The sequence below is a fragment of the Elephas maximus genome, chromosome 25 (assembly GCF_024166365.1).
Source record: "Elephas maximus indicus isolate mEleMax1 chromosome 25, mEleMax1 primary haplotype, whole genome shotgun sequence".
NCBI lineage: Eukaryota > Metazoa > Chordata > Mammalia > Proboscidea > Elephantidae > Elephas > Elephas maximus.
The window spans coordinates 24,609,871-24,628,750 of record NC_064843.1 but is presented as its reverse complement, the minus strand read 5'-3'; the positions used below and the strand labels follow the sequence as shown (position 1 = coordinate 24,628,750).

At 52.5% G+C, this 18,880-nt stretch overlaps 2 protein-coding genes across 2 annotated transcripts in view; one reads left to right on the top strand and one right to left on the bottom strand.

Moving 5' to 3' along the window:
* Window positions 1-4: 4 nt before the first annotated feature.
* KCNK15 (potassium two pore domain channel subfamily K member 15) lies at window positions 5-7,492 on the top strand. Its single transcript, XM_049869848.1, has 2 exons — window positions 5-3,411; window positions 5,763-7,492. Exons 1-2 carry the CDS (start codon window positions 2,829-2,831, stop codon window positions 6,467-6,469), a joined length of 1,290 nt encoding a protein of 429 aa, XP_049725805.1. The 5' UTR covers window positions 5-2,828; the 3' UTR covers window positions 6,470-7,492.
* A 487-nt stretch (window positions 7,493-7,979) lies between these two features.
* RIMS4 (regulating synaptic membrane exocytosis 4) overlaps window positions 7,980-18,880 on the bottom strand; it is a 66,593-nt gene continuing 55,692 nt past the window's right edge. Inside the window, exons 3-6 of the mRNA XM_049869856.1 lie at window positions 17,014-17,126; window positions 16,710-16,811; window positions 15,996-16,135; window positions 7,980-12,243 (exon numbers count right to left, since the gene is read on the bottom strand). Of these exons, the coding sequence (XP_049725813.1) occupies window positions 12,025-12,243; window positions 15,996-16,135; window positions 16,710-16,811; window positions 17,014-17,126 (574 nt within the window). The 3' untranslated portion in view covers window positions 7,980-12,024. The remainder of the gene's footprint in view (window positions 12,244-15,995; window positions 16,136-16,709; window positions 16,812-17,013; window positions 17,127-18,880) is intronic.

The window sequence follows — 18,880 nt, the reverse complement described above, 5'->3', positions numbered from 1 at the left end:
CATACTCAGAGGTCTGAGGGATCAGGATGTGGACAATTTGAGGGGGCGATTAGGAGCACTGGTGGCACAGTGGTTAAGCACTCAGCTGCTAACCAAAAGGTCAGTGATTTGAACTCATCAGCTTCTCCAAAGGAGAAAGATGTGGCAGTCTGCTTTTGTAAAGATTACAGCCTCGGAAACCCTATAGGGCAGTTCTACTCTGTCTATAGGGTCGCTATGAGTCAGAACTGGCTCTATGGCAATTAGTTTGGTTTATTTTTTTATTCTGCCTACCACAACCACTTTATAAAGTAGAAATGGTCTTCAGCCCCATTTTACTCATGGGGACACTGAGGCATCCCAAGCACACACAGCTGGTAAGCAATAGAAGTGGAATATGAGCCCAGGCAATCTGGGTGCAGAGCCCACGCTCTTAACCTTGACACACTACTGCTTCTTCTTTGTCACAAACGGTCACTGGGTGTGTGGTCTGTGCCAGTCCAGGTGCTGGGGTCAGAGAAGTGGACAAGATTGGATCCCTGTATTCAGGCAGCTCACAGACACACGGGGGGCCCAGTCAGGGAATGTGACAGCTACAAAGCAGTGGGGGGAGAACAAGATGGCAGGCGCTCAGAGGCCCCCAGAGGCCCCCAGGAACAAGAGGAGGGCCACTGAGGAAGGGGGGGCCAGGAAAGGAGATGTCCCAGTAAACTGAGAGCTGAAAATGAACGGTGTACCACCCAGACACACCTACTGCAAAAGGGTCCTTTGATGACTAAAAGTATTCACACACGTGATACACTTACTTTAGCTGGTGCTGGCCCCGGCAGACACTCAGCGTTGTCGTTGTTAGTTGCTGTGTGGATTCCAACTCATGGCAACCCCATGTGTTGCAGAATAGAAGTGCTCCATAGGGTTTTCAAGGCTGGGACCTTTCAGAAACAGATTGCCAGGACTGTCTTCTGAGGCACTTCTGGGTGGGTTCAAATCACCAACCTTTCAGCTAGTAGTTGAGTGCTTAACCATTCGCGCCACTCAGGGATTCCAGGATACTCAATACTGTTGACTATTTAATCCCTGGGTGGTACAGTTAATGCACTTGGCTGCTAACTAAAAGGCTGGAGGTTTAAGTCCATCTAGGGGCATGTAAGAAGAAAGGCCTGGCTATCTATTTCCAAAAACTCAGCCACTAAAAACCCTCTGTAGCACAGTTTTACTCTGACACACATGGGGTCACCATGAGTCAGAATCAATTTGACGACAACTAGTTGGTGGTATTGAGTGCGATGTAACAGGACTGTTGCAGCAAAGTGAGAGTTTATGCCAGAAACTGAAAGTTGAGTGTACCTGGAGCAAAAAAAAAAAAAACATGCAGAGGGCTTTAGGGAGGGTGACTGGAGCAGTCGTTGGGGGGCAGATGATGCAAGCAAGGCTGCAGCAGAGACATAGAAGGCTGGGGGCTCCAGGCAGTTGCAGAAGGAGGGTAACTCTAGAGAGAGGCTGCCTGTTGCTCTGCCCAGTCTCCACACAGGCCTTCCCAGGACTTGAAAAGAGCATCCCTTTTGTAACACTGGGGCAGGAGATGGATTCCTCTGGGGAGGAGGTCAGTGGAAAGTGTCCCCAGGCACCCAGCTGCTCAGGCCTGACACCCAGAAGTCATCCTTGAGTCTTCTCCTTGGCCCTCACGTTCAATCCACCAGCAAGTGCTGTCGCTCCGTGTATTAGGGTAATGCTAGCTGCTGTAACAGATGACACCTCTATCTCAGTGGCTTAAGACAACATAAGTTCCACAGGGGTGGCCTCGCATGTGTCATTGCGGTTCCCGGGCACCTTCCACTTTATGGCTCGTCCCTTTTTAAAAAACTTCAGGTGTGTCTCTGCATTCAGCCTAGTGCTGGGAAAAAGAGGCAGAGGATAGCGTGTGGCAGGTTTTCTGCACCAGGCCTGGAAGGGACACGCACTTTTCTGCCCACATTCCATTGGCTAGAGCTCATCACGTGGGCATCCTATGTGCAAGAGGGGCTGGGAAACGTGGTCCAGCTGCGGACCCAGCTTCCCCTTCCTCCAGTATCTCAGATCCACCCACTCCTGTCCATCTCCAATGCCACGCCTCCCTTCAGGCCACCCTCAGCATGCACTCAGAAACAATAGTCTCCAAACTGGCCTCACTCCTCCACTCTGAGCTACATCCCTGTGAGAGCCAGAATGCTCTTTTGAAAAATGTGAACCAGATCCGTGTTTTTTGTCCGTTTGCAAACTTTTCACGGCCTTCAATTTTACTGAAGAATAAAACCTCTGGCCTGTGAGACCCTGTGTGAGGTAGCCCCTGCCTAACGCTGCCTCTCCCCACCCCCCATCGCAATTCTCTGGGCCCCAGCCAGACTGCTTCCTTGCTGCTCCTGGCTGCCAGTCAAACTCGCTTCTGCCCAAAGGATTTGCACCTGCTGCTGGATGCCCTCTCTCCTCGAAGTCACTCCTTGGAGAGGCTTTCTGGTCACATCAGCTGGCTGTACTCCGCCTTCCCCCCAAGAATCTGTTCTTCTTCTTCATCACTCCCGTCTTAAATTTTATTTTTTGTTTGTTCAGGAGTCACTGGCCAACCCTCCTGACTAGGACATCAGCGTATTTACACGAGGGACCTCCCCAGTAGATGATTGGGAAATATTTATTGGCTGACTGACTGACTGACCAAATGAATGAATGACTTACCCCAAGTCACAGGGCGAACCAGTGGTAGGGACAGGACTTCTGTAGACCTGGGCTTTGGGCGCTGCACTCCAGATGTCACTGTTTGCTAACACATTAGCCCCAGGGCGCCACCGGGTAAACAAAGGCAGATGTGAGAGGGCATGAGGCCGGCAGGGAAGCAGCCAGCCGCTGGGAGCCCCCTCCGCTCTCCTCTCAGCCACCCCGAGCTGGTCCCCCCCGAGGCCCCGCCTCTGGGTCCCCGATGCCCTGCCACCCCAGCCCTCGCAGCCCTCACACTCCTCCGCGTGGTCCCGGCGCCGGAGGGCGAGCGCGCGAGGGGCGCAGAGGGAGCGGGCGCCGGCGGCTCACCGTGCCCGCCGGCCGTCGGGGCGCATGGACGGGACTGGAGCCCGGGCGACCCCCGCGGTCGCCAACAGGGGAGCGGGGCGCGGGGCGCCGCCATGAGGAAGCAGAGCGTGCGTACGGCCGCACTCATTCTGTGCATTTTGTCGTACCTGCTGGTGGGCGCCGCCGTCTTCGACGCGCTCGAGTCAGAGGCGGAGAGCAGCCGCAAGCTGCTGCTGGCCCAGAAGCAGAGCGAGTTCCGGAGGAAGTACGGCTTCTCGGCCGAGGACTACCGGGAGCTGGAGCGCCTGGCGCTGCAGGCCGAGCCGCACCGCGCCGGTCGCCAATGGAAGTTCGCCGGCTCCTTCTACTTCGCCATCACAGTCATCACTACCATCGGTGAGCGGCCCCGCGCGCCTCCCAGCTGCGCTCGCTCGGTCCTGAGCCGGTCCGGGCGCCTCTGGGTTTGAATCCCATCTCTGCCCCTCCCCAGCTGAGTGACCTTGGACAAGACGTTTCAGCTCACCGATCCTCACTTGCCCCCCCTCTGCGGATTGGGGATCTCATTCCCCGCAGGCAGGGCTGAGAGGAGTCAGTCACTCACGCTTGCCAAGAGGCTGGCATTCAGTAGTGGCTCAGAAAACGCCTCCAAGGGCTGGGAGATGAAGTGCGACTGGAAGCCCAAGTGGCTGGAGTTGCTTCCTTGCCTGGCTGCATTACACTTGCTGTGTGACCTTAGGCAAGTTGCTTAACCTCTCTGAGCCTCAGTGCTCTCCATAAAATAGGGGTGCTAATAGGCGCTATCCCAGGGCAGTGGTGAGGACCAAAGAGATAATATATGCAGAAGGTTAAGCACAGGCCTGACGCACAGAAAAAAAGTTTTTAAAAAAAGATTGATTTTTGTGTCATAATTATTGTTACTCCATGAGAGCAGTCCGTCTTAGTCACTGCTGTGTGGCCAATGCCTAGCACACAGTAGATGTTCAATAAATATTTGCAGGAGGAATGACATTACCGCAAGCTTTGGACCTCGCCCTCTGGGATCCAGAGCAGTTCCTCTGCAGCATCTGGACTGCCAGCTGTTCCCATGGCTACTGTCTGGCTGGTACCTGGGAGCCTAAGCCCAGGAAGCAGGAAGGGGAAGAAGCAGGCCCTGCAGGGTGCCAAGCTGGTGCCAGCCAGCTTCAGATGTCCAGGTGCCCCACTGGGCTCAGACGACACCCCTCTGAGCCCGTGCCTTAGAGAAAGTTTCTTGCAGTGAACGTGAACTGTGGGGTTAGCCGTGGAGTTAAAAGCTCAAGCTGTGCAATTACAGAGACCTGAGCTGTGTTCTCACCTCTGCACCTCCTGCCTTCTCAGGCCACCACTTGTACCTTTCTGAGCTCTGGTTCCTTAACTTTAAAATGCAATTTTTCCTACATCACCGGTAGTTGTTAGGTTTAAATGAGGTCATGCATGTAAAATGTTTGGCACAGTGCCTGAGACTGCATAGGCACTATTATAATTATTAATTAGTAATAATGATAATTCATTATTTGCCAGCTGTGGGCCCAGCTCCCATTCAGCCCTTTTGCTGCCTCCTATGGGGGCAGCCCTGCTTCTCTATCTTGGCTCAGCAGGACCCCTTTGCTCCCTTAAGCCTGAGACCCTCCCTGTCCCTGTGCCCAGTAGCTTGAGACTCCAACCCATCCCTTCTGTCTTCCCCCACAGTCTTTGGGGGATTCTTAGCTGGGTTTGGCCTCCCCTCCTGGCTGTTCCCCTCTGACATGCATCTGGGAGCCTTGGGAAAGGAACTAAGAGTGGGAACAGGAGGAGTTTTGCCTTTTCTGGCCTCCTGTGGGAGCCAGCTCTTGCTCTGTGGTCTCAGCTGGCTAAACCAGCCTTGCAGAGAGCCAGGCACCAGGGCCCCAGAGCCTGAGCTCTGCATGGACAGAAAAGTGGCGCTGGCGTTGCGGGGGGGCGGGGGGGGTGTCGAGTTGACTCGGATTCATGAGGACTCCATGTGCGTCAGAGTAGAACTGTGCTCTGTAGGGTTTCCAATGGCTGATTTCTTGGAAGTAGATTGCCCGGCCTTTCTTTTGCGGTGTCTCTGGGTGGATTTGAACCTGCCAACCTTTTGGTTAGCAAAAAGCACATTACCCATTTACACCACCCAGGGACTCCAGGCATAATTTACAGAAAAATTAAAATTCACCCATTTTCGGGCTTCATTTATGCAAGTTCTATCAAACGCGCCTTCCATGAAACCACCTCCTAGATCAAGACAGAACGTTTCCATCACTCTCCCAGATTCTGCCATGCCCCTTTGTAGGGCCAGCCCCAACAACTGGCAGTCACAGGTCTGTTCTGTGTGGTTTCCAGAACGCCATCTAAATGGATTCACGAAGCGTGTAATATAGCCTTTTGAGAATGGCTTCTTTCACTCAGCCTAGTGCACTTGAGACTCGTCTTTTGTTGCCGGCCCTAACAGTCCGTTCCTTTTTATTGCTGGAAAGAATTCCACGTATGGATGTGCCATAGGTTCGTTATCCATTCCCCAGTTGTTTCCACTTTGGGGCGATTCCGAGTAACCATGCGAGGTTTTAAAGCCAGGGAATGGCCTGGTTAGAACTAGGTTTTTAGGAAGGTCTCTGGGATTTTTTTTTTTTTTTCCTGGGGGATGGAGAGGGGACCAGGCAGGAAGGCTGCAGAAGACCGTTGTTGAATGGAGCTGAGCGCTCACAACCCTCCCCTCCGCTCTCCCTGCACAGGGTACGGCCACGCCGCGCCGGGCACTGACTCGGGCAAGGTCTTCTGCATGTTCTATGCGCTCCTGGGCATCCCGCTGACCCTGGTCACCTTCCAGAGCCTGGGCGAGCGGCTGAATGCGCTGGTGCGGCGCCTCCTGCTGGCGGCCAAGCGCGGCCTGGGCCTGCGGCGGCCGCGCGTGTCCACCGAGAACATGGTGGTGGCCGGGTTCCTGGTGTGCGCGGCCACCCTGGCGCTCGGGGCCGCCGCCTTCGCGCACTTTGAGGGCTGGACCTTCTTCCACGCCTACTACTACTGCTTCATCACCCTCACCACCATAGGCTTCGGCGACTTCGTGGCGCTGCAGAGCGATGAGGCGCTGCAGAGGAAGCCGCCCTACGTGGCCTTCAGTTTCCTCTACATCCTCTTGGGACTTACGGTCATCGGCGCCTTCCTCAACCTGGTGGTCCTGCGTTTCCTCGCGGCCAGCACCGACGCACCGGAGCGCGCAGCCCATCGCGCCAGCCCGCTCCGCCCGGGGGCGCTGGAGACCCGCGGCCCCTCCCTGGCCCGCCGCCCACCCCGCACCCGGGGCCCCACCTCCATCTCTTATCGCATCCACCAGCTGGAGATGTCTGCCCGCGACAATCTGGGTTTCTCGCCCCCATCGAGTCCCAGAGCCATGAGCAGCAGGCCCGGCAGGCCCCTGGTCAGGCGGAAGTCCATATGACAGCCCCACCTGGTGGGAGGTCCAGCCTGGAATGGGAGGGTCTGGGTTCTCCTACCAGTGCACCCTCCCCAGCTTGGAGAGGGGTGAGGGGCCGCGGCCTCCATGCTGTCTTCTGCCACCTCATTCCCTTCTGTGGCTGGCCCCCTCCCTCCTCTCCAAAAATATATTAAAGTTGCATCATCAGCACAAACGGGACTCTAAAGCCACCCTGTAGGTGCAGGTCCCTGTAGCCCAAATTGTTTGGGGTGGGGGGCGCATGAGCACTAGGAGAGGCTCTGCACAGGCCCACACGGCCCTCAAGCTGGCCCTCCCCAGCGGAAACAGATGGCTGCTTCTCTGTTGTGGGAAGAGGCTACTTTCCACATTGCAGGGGAAATGTACAGCTTTAAACAGTGGAATCTTATCAATGAGGCCAGATGCTCACACCGTTTGCAAAACCCAGGGATCAGAGCCTGGAGGGGACAGTCTACAGTCCAGGTGGGCAAGTCCCCACACTATTGAAATGGTCTACCATTCTCCTTGCCTGTCGAGTAGTGTGGAATCGGCCAGTGTAGAACCCTGTCCCTTCCACCCTTAAAACTGATGCCAGCCCCAACTAAGGACAGTAATGAGGGGGACCTTGCTGACACCCACCATCAGGGGACTCGGGCCAGCTGGACACAGCCCAAGGCTGTAGGACAAGCCCTCTATTGGCAGCCATGAGATCTGGGTTCTATTGCCAGCCCCAATCACCAGCAGCATGGCCTTGGGGGACGCACCCCTCTCCCTGGGCCTCAGTCTCCACATGTGTGAAATGACTGGGCCTGCAGGTTCATCCAGAGCCCTGCTTCCTGCTGGGCATCTCTGGCAGTGCTCCCTGGGATGAACTCCAGCCCATAAAGAGATAATAATAAAGCCATGGCAGACACCTGGCATTCTAGCACTCAGACCCTTAAAGACCAACTGCCCGTAGCTTCCTAGGTAGAAATGTGTCAACACAAAGCCAGAGCAAGCCAGGTTAGAAAAGCCAAAAACTTTAATTTTCAACATGAGCTACATGGTCATGAACATAATGCAACGTGACCCACTCCAACCCAGGGGCCCGGAAACCCTCCCTCCCCAAAGGCCCCGGGCACACCTGCTCCTGGAGAGGGAACAAGGGAAAGGTGGAAGGATGGAGAGACCCCAGCCTGGGGACCCGGGTCCTGCCCTCCTGCCGCCCCCGAGGAGGCAGTCGTAGTGAAAGGATTCCAGATGTGATGCCTAAGGCCCTGGGTTCAAGTCCTCACCTCACCCTCACAGAAGCTCCGAGTAAAACGGGCACTGTCAGCCTACCTCATGGAGCGGGGAGTCAGATGAGCTCACGGACATGGAAGCTTCCCATCCGCTCTGAGGTGCTGTTCTGCAGATACGGCCCTCTCAGAGGAGTCACTACGGATGGGGGAGGGAGTGTTTGTCCCCTGGGCGTGGCACAGTGCTGCTACTCAATAAATAAATGCAGGTGACCTTGCTTGACGCAACAGCTGTGCCTCCAAGGGGAGTGGGCCTCTGGTGTTTCGAGCACTGGAATGAGCCCAGGAGCTCCCTGGTTGAAGGAGATGGATGATGAAGCAGCTTGTAAAGTGCATAACCACTCCCTAAATAATCCAGTCTAGGAGCCCTGGTGGCACACGGGTTAAGCGCTTAGCTGCTACCCGAAAGGTCGGTGGTTCAAGCCCACGCAGCCACTCCATGGAAGAAATTCCTAGTGATCTGCTCCCATAAAGATGACAGCCTAGAAAACCCAACTGGGCAGTTCTGCTCTGTCACATGGAGTCGCTATGAGTCGAAATTGACTCGATGGCACCTAACAACAAACTATCTGCTCTACTTCCTCACGATGGAGCTCTGCACTAACTTAAAGCAGGGTCTTAGGACGGCACCTTCCCCTCCCAGGGCCTCAGCTTCCTCCTCTTTAAAATGGAGGCGGTGACACCCCACCCCCTCCTACTGCCCAGGGGCTCTTGTGAGGGTCAAATGGTCCACTTGAGGTACAAGCACTTTGAAAACAAAACATTTGAGAAGCACTACAGGAAGGTCAGACGTTACTATATCTGAAGGTTTGTGCATGGATTTCCTTTAGATAAGGGGTTCTACAACTGCCCCCACCCTCTCACAGCCTGGGCAGAAACTCTCCCTCCAGTTGGAGGGGCTACAGCCCACCTGCGGAAGCCCCCACCCAGGCAGCAAGGCCTAGACCGGAACCTGTGCCTCCTCAGTCAGTGAGGCCAGACCCCCATGTGAACTAAGTCTCTATGCCAACCTCCTCCCACAAACCCTAGCCCAGAAAGTGAGCTACTGACCCACCTAGATGGAACCAACCAGGGTTGTGCACCCAGGGCTAATATCATGGCAGACATTCCCTGGAGAAATGGTCTCCTGACTGTTAAGGGGAGACACACAACGCAACGTAGGCCCTGGTTCTGCCCCCATCACTTACTTACTTGCTGAGGGGTGTCTGACAAGTCACTTCCTGCTTCTGGACCTAAATTCTCAGATGGGCTACAACTTGCCCTCCCCATCTTCAGCCACTAGGAGGCTCCAAAGAGAAAGGAGGAAGAAGTGCTGAGGAAAGTGGGGGGCCCACTTTGCTCCAGCTGCTGGGAGGAGACCCAGCTGAGGGTGACACGGAACTCACAGGTGATCCCAAGGGCACCTTTGCACTGGGCCTCCGTCTTCTGTCTGCAAAATGAAAGTGGACTTCACTAGATAGTCTCAAAGACACTTCCCCTTTAGAATGAAGAGAATTCTGGAGAAGGAAAATGGAGCTGTCTCCCTCCCACAGTACCCCTGCCTGTGACTGCTGGGATTGAAAAAAGCCTCATCCCCTAGAGACCCAACCCCCCAAAAGGCCCTCAAACTCCACCCTGTCTGCTCCTCCCCCATGGTGGTGTTCAAGGGCTGCTGGAGAAGGGTCAGTCAGCAGCAGGAGCAGGCTGGGTTTGAAGATTTCCCAAAGCTAATAATGAAAAGAGCCACTCCCCAGCCCCAGACCCCCGTCCTTTGGTGAGGGCAGACAGTGGTTCCCATGCCAAATGGTCAGAGCCCCTTTGAAGAGGGCACGTGCTCACAACGATGATACAAAGAAACAGGGCTCCAGCCCCCACCCCAGCCCACCCCTCCAGGAGGTGAACAGAGATTTCACAAAACAAACAAGAAAACCACCGAGGGGGCCCCTGGTGACCACCCCCAGGGTGTTGTTATTGCTTCGGAGCTCTCACCCTCTTTGTAAAGGTGATACAGTCACCAGAGGGGGCTCAGGCTGGAGGGGAGGCCAAGTCAGCTCCAAGCCCCTCTCCCGCTGGCTGGGACAGCTAGGCCTAGCCCGTCTTCCAAAAGCTGCCCCTAAACAACCAGAGCAGCAATGGTTGGAGAGAAAAGGCGCTCTCCTGGCTCAAAATATTCTAAATGGTAATAAACAAACAGCAGAGAAATCATACTGGTTAAAAAAATGGGGGAGGGGCTGGTCTGAGCCTTGGCTGTGAGTCCCCCAGAGCCTTGCTCCTTCCTGGCATCTCCGCTGGGCTTCCCAGGGGCCCTCGCATAACTGGTCTGTCTCCAGGCCTCATCCTGGGAGAACACAGGCATCTGTGCTCCTTGTTTTACCTTCCAGACAGATCCAGAGCCCAGCCTTGGGATTTGACCTGCCACAATGCCAAGAAGCTCTGAAGACCCCCTGGACAAAGGGGGCACCCCATCTCCCCTTCCAATGCAGTGTGAGAAACTCCATGAGGGTGATAAAGCTCAACCAGAACTTTAAAAGACATCCAGGCTGAGGGGAGCCCAGAATGTCTAGGTGGAAGGAACAGCCCAGTCAACCACACAGCCTGGGCATCACCCGGAGAAACTATGCCCTCCAATGGTGTCCAGGCCCCTCCACCAAGGCCCAGCCGCCCCCAGAAGTGCTTCATAAATAAAATCGGTACTGAGGATAATAAATCAGAGTGTTTGAGTATAATGGGCAGCCCCAGCTATGACCCTACAGGGGGAGAGGGCGGGAACAAGGAGGGGCTGGCCTCCATGAACCAGGCTGCCCATCTGGGCCCCAGCCAGTGAAGAAACTGCCTCTCCCGGAATGTATTTGTGTCTCTTCCCGCCCTGTCCTGGGACTGTGTTAGGACTATGTATGAGCTAAGGGCAGGCCCCAGGGCTGGGGACACTAACTCTACCCAGCTAACCGGGACTACGCCCTACACAGCAGGGACTGGGTCAAGAGGGGTGGTGGGCTGCTGGGTGCCTCCCAGGGGAGGTGGCAGGAATGTGCTTCTATAAAGAAGGGCCAGCCTTCGTCCTCCCCAGCATGCAAAAGGGTTCCCGCAGGCCCTAGGGAGGGCCAGGGCGGGAAGGCAGCTACCCAGGGCTGCCTGAGAGCCAGCCCCCGATTCCTGCACTCATATCTGCTCCAGCCTTTCTCTCCTACAACTGTCTTGCCTTGAGCCAAGGTCAATGAGGCCAGGATAGCAGGTCCTGCCCTTAGTACTGGATGGTTTGTTGAAAAAGACTAAAATAGAGGAACTCCATCCCCTCCCCAGGTTTCCAGCCTGGGGGAAGAGGGGGTGTAGATAAGATGACCTTTGACCTCATCCAACAAAGAGGGATTCTCCTGTTTAGGAAACCTTTACCTTGGCACCCCTAATCCCAGCCCAGCTTTCCTTAGCCTCCCCTCCAAACCAGCACCCCCAAAATACAGAAATGGGGAGCTTTCGGGGCTCCGGTTCTAGAGAATCAGGACCCCTCAGCTCCTCTGCCAAAACAGCAATGACAAAGCTCTTTCTGGTCCCCCAGAAGTTCCCAAACTGGCTGTGGCAGCCCCATGAAGCAAGGTGCCCTGGGGGTCTGCAGTCACTGCACCAGGCCCCAGACACCTCCTCCTTTCCTTTGATCTCTGCTGGACACAAATTCCTAGAGCCACTGAAAGAGGGGCAGGCAGAAGGGGACGGACAGATGGACTCAGACAGGCTGCGGCAAAGCTCCTTCCACAGGCAGGCGGAGGGAGGCCTGAGCTCCTCTTCAAGTTGGGGCCCTGGGCCCCAAGGAGCTGGCTCCGGATCCTTGCAAAGCTGCCCCATCAGCTTTGGGGCAGGAGTAGCTGCCTGAACCCGGTGCCGCAGGAAAGACACTTGCTGGTAATTGGCACCATGGAGATGGCCGGCTGGGTTCTGGACTTGGCTCTGGGCAGCGAGCTTCCAAGGAGGGAAAAAGGGAGGCAGGGAGGTTGGACAGTGTTTGGGACAGAAGAGTGGTTTGCTCTGCCACCTCAGTCTTTCCTTTCTCTGGACTTCAGCCACATCCACCAGGTCAAGAACCGGCCAAGTCAAAAGTGCAGCCAATCCCGTTGGGAGAGGGAGGGTCTCAGGGGGTAAGAGGCAAAGAAGGGGTGAGGAGGGGCCCAAGGGGGGCAGGTCTCCCCTTTCTGCTTCCCCCCTGTGGGGGAGAGCCCCATGATCCTCTGTATAGTGTGCCTCAGGGCCTGGGGTTCCAGGCTGGGGCTCGGAGGTCTCCAGGCCATCTTGGGGAGCCCCTCCCCATCCCCGGCACTAAGATCGCTCGCCACAGGGCCCCACGGTGCTCTCGAGGGACAACTGGGATGCCTGCCGGAGCAGGGGGCCTGTGGCTGGGTCCACCATAGAGGAGGTGGGAAATAGCTTGTACCAGCCCACGGCCAGGGTGGTCAAGTCCAGCTCCTCCAGCAGCACACGGGCCACGCCCATGAACTGCTTCCGCTCCATCCGCCCGTAGTTCCCCCACACGATCACCTGCGAGGCAAGAGACACAGTGGTTCAAATTCTACCAATGCCATCCACAGACCCCACATCAGAATATCCCACACACCATTCATCTCCAAATCCTGTGGATTCTACCTCCTCAAAATTGCTCAAGTCGGTGTCCAGCTACTACTACTGAATATTTGGATCAAAGATTCTATAGAATAATCCAGATGGAATCCAGACTTTCAGGAGCCATTGAGGCTAGATAAACCCAAAGGAATCTTTAAACTTTAAACCAAATATATCCCCTGAAGTCTTCTTTAAACCAAATAATATTGTTGTTGTTAAGTGCCATCGAGTCAGTTCCAATTCATAACAACCCCATGAACAAAAGAACGAAACATTGCCCGGTTCTGTTCCATCCTCCCAAATGTTGCTATGTTTGAGCTCATCGTTGCAGCCACTGTGTTAATCCATCTCATTGAGGGTCTTCCCCTTTTTAGCTGACCCTCTACTTTACCAAGCATGATGTCCTTCTTCAGGTACTGGTCCTTCCTGATAACATTTCCAAAGTATGTAAGATGAAGTCTCGCCATCCTCGCTTCTAAAGGGTATTCTGGCTGTGCTTCTTCCAAGACAGATTTGTTCATTCTTCTGGCAGTCCATGGTATATGCAATATTCTTCGCCAACACCACAATTCAAAGGCATCAATTCTTCTTCAGTCTTCCTTATTCACTGTCTAGCTTGTGCATGCAGACGAGGCGATTGAAAACACCATGGCTTGAGTCAGACACACTTTAGTCCTCATGGTGACGTCTTTGCGTTTTAACACTTTAAAGAGGTCTTTTGTAGCAGATTTCCCCAATGCAATACGTCGTTTGATTTCTTGACTGGTGCTTCCATGGGTGTTGACTATGGATCCAAATAAAATGAAATCCTTGACAACTTCAATCTTTTCTCCATTTATCATGATGTTGTTTATTGGTGTAGTAGTGAGGATTTTTCTTTTCTTTTTTAATGTTGAGATGTAATCCATACTGAAGGCTGTAGTCTTTGATCTTCATCAGTAAGTGCTTCAAGTCCTCTTCACTTTCAGCAAGCAAGGTTGTATCATCTGCATATTGCAGGTTGTTAAGGAGTCTTCCTCCAATTCTGATACCACGTTCTTCTTCATATAGCCTAACTTCTCGGACTATATGCTCTGCATATAGACTGAATAAATATGACGAAAGGATACAACCCTGACACACATCTTTCCTGATTTTAAATCATGCAGTATCCCCTTGTTCTGTTTGAACAACTGCCCTTGGTCTAAGTACAGGTTCCTCATGAGCGCAATTAAATGTTCTGGAATTCCCATTCTTCACAATGTTATCTATAATTTGTTATGATCCACAAAGGCAAATGCCTTTGCATAGTCAATGAAACACAGGTAAACCAAACCATAGTCTAGCTTAATTAGTAAAGAATGTCTGCCTTGAGTATTGTGCTCTTTTAAAGAACTGTCTACATGGGATCAGACTGACAACAGCAACTCAAAAATGTGGATAGGAAACTTAGCAGGCAGTGAGTTTATGTAACTGGAGGAGAAAAAACTCAGAAAAGGACGGTGAGAATGGCTGCACAACTCAAAGAATGTAATCAGTACACATGTAGAAATTGTTGAATTGGTGTATGTTCTGCTGTGTAGACTCTCAACAACAATGAATAATTAAAACAGAAAAAAAAAGTATGACAAAAAAATTTTGCTCAAGTCCATCCATATTTTCATGTCTCCAGTATCCCCATTACTGGTGGCCTGGCTGATTGAATTCCCATCTCCAGTCTTGCCTCTCCATCCATCTTCCACACTGCCCATTTTTGAACCCAGGCCTTGGAGGTTGGTCCTACATCAGAAGTCCCCTGACTTCTTGCCCCAGGAGCCTCTGTTTCCAGACCCTCAGAAACCCCCAAACCCCCAAACATGACACAAAGTTTCAAAAATGGCTGGTACTGTCTATGATACTAGCTTATGCCCTTTTTTCAACCAGATCCTTTTTTTGCAGTGCCTTTCCATTTCTTGGCCCCCACCCTCTCTTTCAGCTGCCACTTGGGCAGGTTCTGGGGCTGTGGGGCCCTCATTTTGCTGCCTTACACCCCAGCTTCTTCCTCCATCCCCTTCTATGAGGGTAGGGAAGGTTCATTCACTCAGTAGAGCCTGGGGTTTAAAGCAAGCCTTTGGAGTCAGACATACTTAGGCTCATACCCCAGCTCTGCCACTTACTGGCTGTGTGATCCCAGGCAAGTCAGTTAACCTCATTGAGCCTCAGTGTCCTTTTTGGTAAAACTGGGATGATTCCAATTCAATGTACCTCACAGGCGAGGACCGAAGGACAGCATGGATGTAAAAGCTCACTGTGAGCTACAAGCTGCTCCTCCAGCGTCGAGGGTAATGTTAAGACAACGTGAGCCAACATCATTGTTTAATGTGTTCCAGGGACTATGCTAAGGCTAAACCAGCCTTAGATTCAATCTTCCCAACAACTTTGCACAGGAGGAAGCATTATCCCATTTCACAGATGTGTAAACTGAGGCACAAAGAAGTTAAATCACTTGCCTACTCAACTAACAAGAATTCAGTGCACCTGTAGCAGCTCATCAGAAGCCCCACTTTGGGGGCACAGGTAGAGTCACTGTCACTGGCATTCTGATTTCACTTGTGGTGGGGTCTGTCCTGCTCTGACATTAATCGGAGCACTCATTAATAGTACCCTCCTAATGGCTAGGAAGAGCCCTGGTCACTCAGTAGTTAAGAGTTCAACTGTTAACCAAAAGGTCAGCAGTTCGAATCCACCAGCTGCTCCTTGGAAACCCTATGGAGCAGTTCTATTCTGTCCTATAGTGTTGCTATGAATTGGAATTGACACAACGGCAACGGGTTTGATTCGGGTTTTTTTTTATTGGCCAGGAGCCAAACATCCTCAATAGACCCTCAGACGGTTATCACTGTGCTCCAGGTCATGCCCCTAGCCTCCAGAGATTAATAATTTTGGCAGCCATTTGTAGAGCATTACTACAGGCCAACCTTGCAAATGCTTTTTTTTTTTTTTTTGCACAAACAACACATTTCACAGTCACAGTAGCTGTCTTAGTCATCTAGTGCTGCTATAACACAGATACCACAAGTGGATAGCGTTAACAAAGAGAAACTTATTTTCTCACAGTCCAGTAGGCTAGAAGTCCAAATTCATGGTGTCAGCTCCAGGGGAAGGCTTTCTTTCTCTGCCGGCTCTGGAGAGGGGTCCTTGCTGTCAATCTTCCCCTGGACTAGGAGCTTCTCTGCTCAGGAACCCTGGGCCCAGAGGACATGCTCTTCTCCCCACACTGCATTCTTGGTGGTATGATGTTCCCCCTCTCTGCTAGCTTCCCTTTCCTTTTATCTCTTGTAAGATAAAAGGTAGTTCAGGTCACACCCCGGGGAAACTCCCTGTATGTTGGATAAGATATATGACCTGGGTAAGGGTGTTACAATCCCACCCTAATCCTCTTTAACAGAAAATTACAATCACAAAATGGAAGACAACCACAGACAACTGGGAATTATGGCCTAATCAAGTTAATACACACATTTTTGGGAGGACATAATTCAGTCCACGACAGTAATATTACCAGGTAGAAACTATTGTCATCCTCATTTTATAGATGAAGAAATTGAGGCTCAGAGAGGACCACATTCAAAGCTACACAAAAGGTTGTGGCACTCAGATCATCAACGGTCATGATTTCCCTGCCCCTCACTCTGCACCCCAGTGCCCCTCACCTGCAGGACTTTGCCCTGGGGGCTCTCAGGAAACAGGAGCACCTGGTTATACAGTGGGTCCAGTGACTTGCGAGCGACTTTGGTCTTCTTCTTGGCAATGCAGACACCATTCTCTAGCAGGTAGGCCTTGATGTAGGCCGCTGGGGACAGAGGCCAGTGGGGGTCAGTGTTGGCTCTGGCCCTCATAGTGAGGGCAAAGGGTGAAGTAGAGAAAAGCCACCCACCCGCTGCTGGGGACTGGAGTGCCTGCATGGGGCCTGGAGAGGAGGCAACAGGGTCAAGTGGGTGGGTGGGACCTACTCCACCTCCTCTGGTGGTCCTCACTGCCTTTGGCACTTCTATACTTAACCTGTTAGCCCTTGATTCACCCACCCCTTCCCTGGCTACACTTTAATCTTCTGACCCACTCATTCAGTTAATGCTTGCTGAGCTCCTACTGTGTACCAGGCATCCTACTAGGCACTGGGATATAATGACAAACAGGAAAGATGGTCCCTGCCCTCCAGCTTAGTCCGGTGGGGGAGAACACCAAGGTCAACAACCTTAATAGGTCCCAGAATGAGCCCTAAACCACCATGGAAGTCATTAGGGCAGGGACAGAGGGGTCCTACATACTTGGGCCCCTTTTTCTCCCTTCTAGAGCCCAGGCGTCCCTCTGGATCCCCTGTCCAGACCTCCATCCCCGCCTTGCAGAGGGGTGGGCAGCTCCCACACCTGGCAGTGTCTTCGAGCCTGGCTTGGCCGTCAGGCCGCGAGCCTGGATGATGTCTACTTCAAGCTGACCATTCCGCTCCTGCAAGCCGATCTCCACATCTCCTGCAAGAGATACGACTGGGAAATAACCTAGAAGCTCAGTAAGGGCTCAGTTCCTCCTCTTCTTAGAGAAGAAACCCTCTTCCCCTGCTCCTAGCCCCAAACAAACCCAGAATCAACTCCCACACCAAGTTCCAGGTCCTGCTAAGGGCTTGGCAATTGTGGGCCAGGCCCTCTGGCTTCAAACAGGCCTTGGGACACTCACCCATTGGAGTGGTGGCCAGGGTCTGGCGGCCCACAAACTGCGCTGGCCCCATGCTGCCTAGAAAGTCACTGAACTGGGCGTCCGATGCCAGGCAGACTCCCCCATAGTTAAGGCTGCAAGAAGAAAAGAGGAGATAAGTCAAATGTTCCCAGGGGCCAGACAGAAAACTCCGGCGACTCAGGTAGTCGGCTCTAGAATGTCCCTTATTGCATGCAATTTTGGTCCACAGGCACCACCAAGCCTCAGCAGACGGTGTCCTAACTCTCCCTAGTCTTAACCACCCTAAAATTTCAGCTCCTACTCCAAAACTCCAGGGCTTAGCTTTTGTGTCCTGTATCATTTCCCTACCTGCCCTTGCTAACTCTTAGATTCCATCTCCATTAAATGGATATGACAGTTGCTAAGAGTCAGAAGAAGTACAGCCAAAATGTTCCTTAGAAGTGAGGCTGGTGAGACTTTGTCTTACGAACTTTGGACCTATTATCAGGAGGGACCAGTCCCTGGAGGACATCATGCTTGGTAAAGTGGGGGGTCAGCAAAAAAGAGGAAGACCCTCAATGAGATGGACTGACATATAATGGCTGTTAACAATGAGCTCAAACATAGCAACAATTGTGAGGATGGCACAGGACTGGGCAGCGTTTTGTTCTGTCGTATACAAGGCTGCTACTGAACCAACTTGAGAACACCTAACAACGTTTGTCACAAGTGCCTGGCATATGTGTGTTAGTGCCTTGATACTCAGAGTATGGCCCAAGGACTCACAGTCTGCTGAGTCAGACTCTATTTTAACATGACCCCTAGATGGTTTGTTTGCACAGGAAAGTCTGCAATGCGTTGGGCCAGTGGACATTGAACTTGAAGGTGTCCATTTGTGGCTGCTGCTTGGGTGCTCAATATCCATCCTTTGATAACAAGACCTCAACTCTCCTTTGGGGAGCCCCTTCCCCACTCTCACTGGGTGTGCATCCCATGGAGAGGCACAGACCCAGCCCCATTGCCTGGCCAATCAGGGTACTCCCTCCCTTGGGCCAATGATTGGCTCAGGGGCAGGTGTGTGCCCCAATCCAGCCCCCAGGAATCTGGCCTGGAAGCTTTGTTTGAATTGTGGGAAATGAGAAGCTCTCTTTTCCAGCAGCCATGAACCTGGGACATAGGCCTGGAGCGTCTAGCAGCCATCAAACTAGCTAAGAGACCAAGTTCTGATGGCACTATGGGAGCTCTTGGACCAAGCTCAGTCCAAAGCAAGTCATTTCATCTTTTTTTCTTGGTTATATGTCAATAATAATAAACCCCAAAACCCATTGCCATCAAGTCAATTCTGATTCATAGTGACCTATAGGACAGAGTGGAACTGCCCCATAGGGTTTCCAAGAAATGGCTGGTGGATTTGAACTGCCAACCTTTTGATTAGCAGCCAAGCTCTTAACCACTGCTCCACCGGGGCTCCAAGAGTAATAATACTTGTTACATATTTTATAATATAGTAAGTTCCCGGGTTACAAATGTCGGACTGACAGACAACTTCACCTTGCACTTTACTGTTATGTAAATTTACCTTCACTTTGAAATGACTGAACCAACCTCTCCTGGAAACAAATTCTTCATCACGATCACCTTCACTTGGCGCATGTGCAGCTTTTTTAAAGTAAGGCTAAATAAGAGCCATGTACACCTGTTCTGACTTACAAATTACCTACAAATTCAACTTAAAGGCACAGTCAGGAACAGATCTCATTCATAACCCAGGAACTGCCTGTATAATTAAAATTACGTGTATTTATATAATAATATGGGGTCTCTGGGTGGTACAAACAGCTAATGTGTTTGGCTGCTAACTGAAAGGTTGGAGTTTCAAGTCCACCCA

Excerpts from the sequence above, each read along its gene's own strand:
- KCNK15 (XM_049869848.1), top strand. The coding sequence starts at position 2,829 with ATGAGGCCGGCAGGGAAGCAGCCAGCCGCTGGGAGCCCCCTCCGCTCT. Across the intron at positions 3,412-5,762 it reads CACAGTCATCACTACCATCG|GGTACGGCCACGCCGCGCCG; the intron begins GTGAGCGGCCCC and ends CTCCCTGCACAG.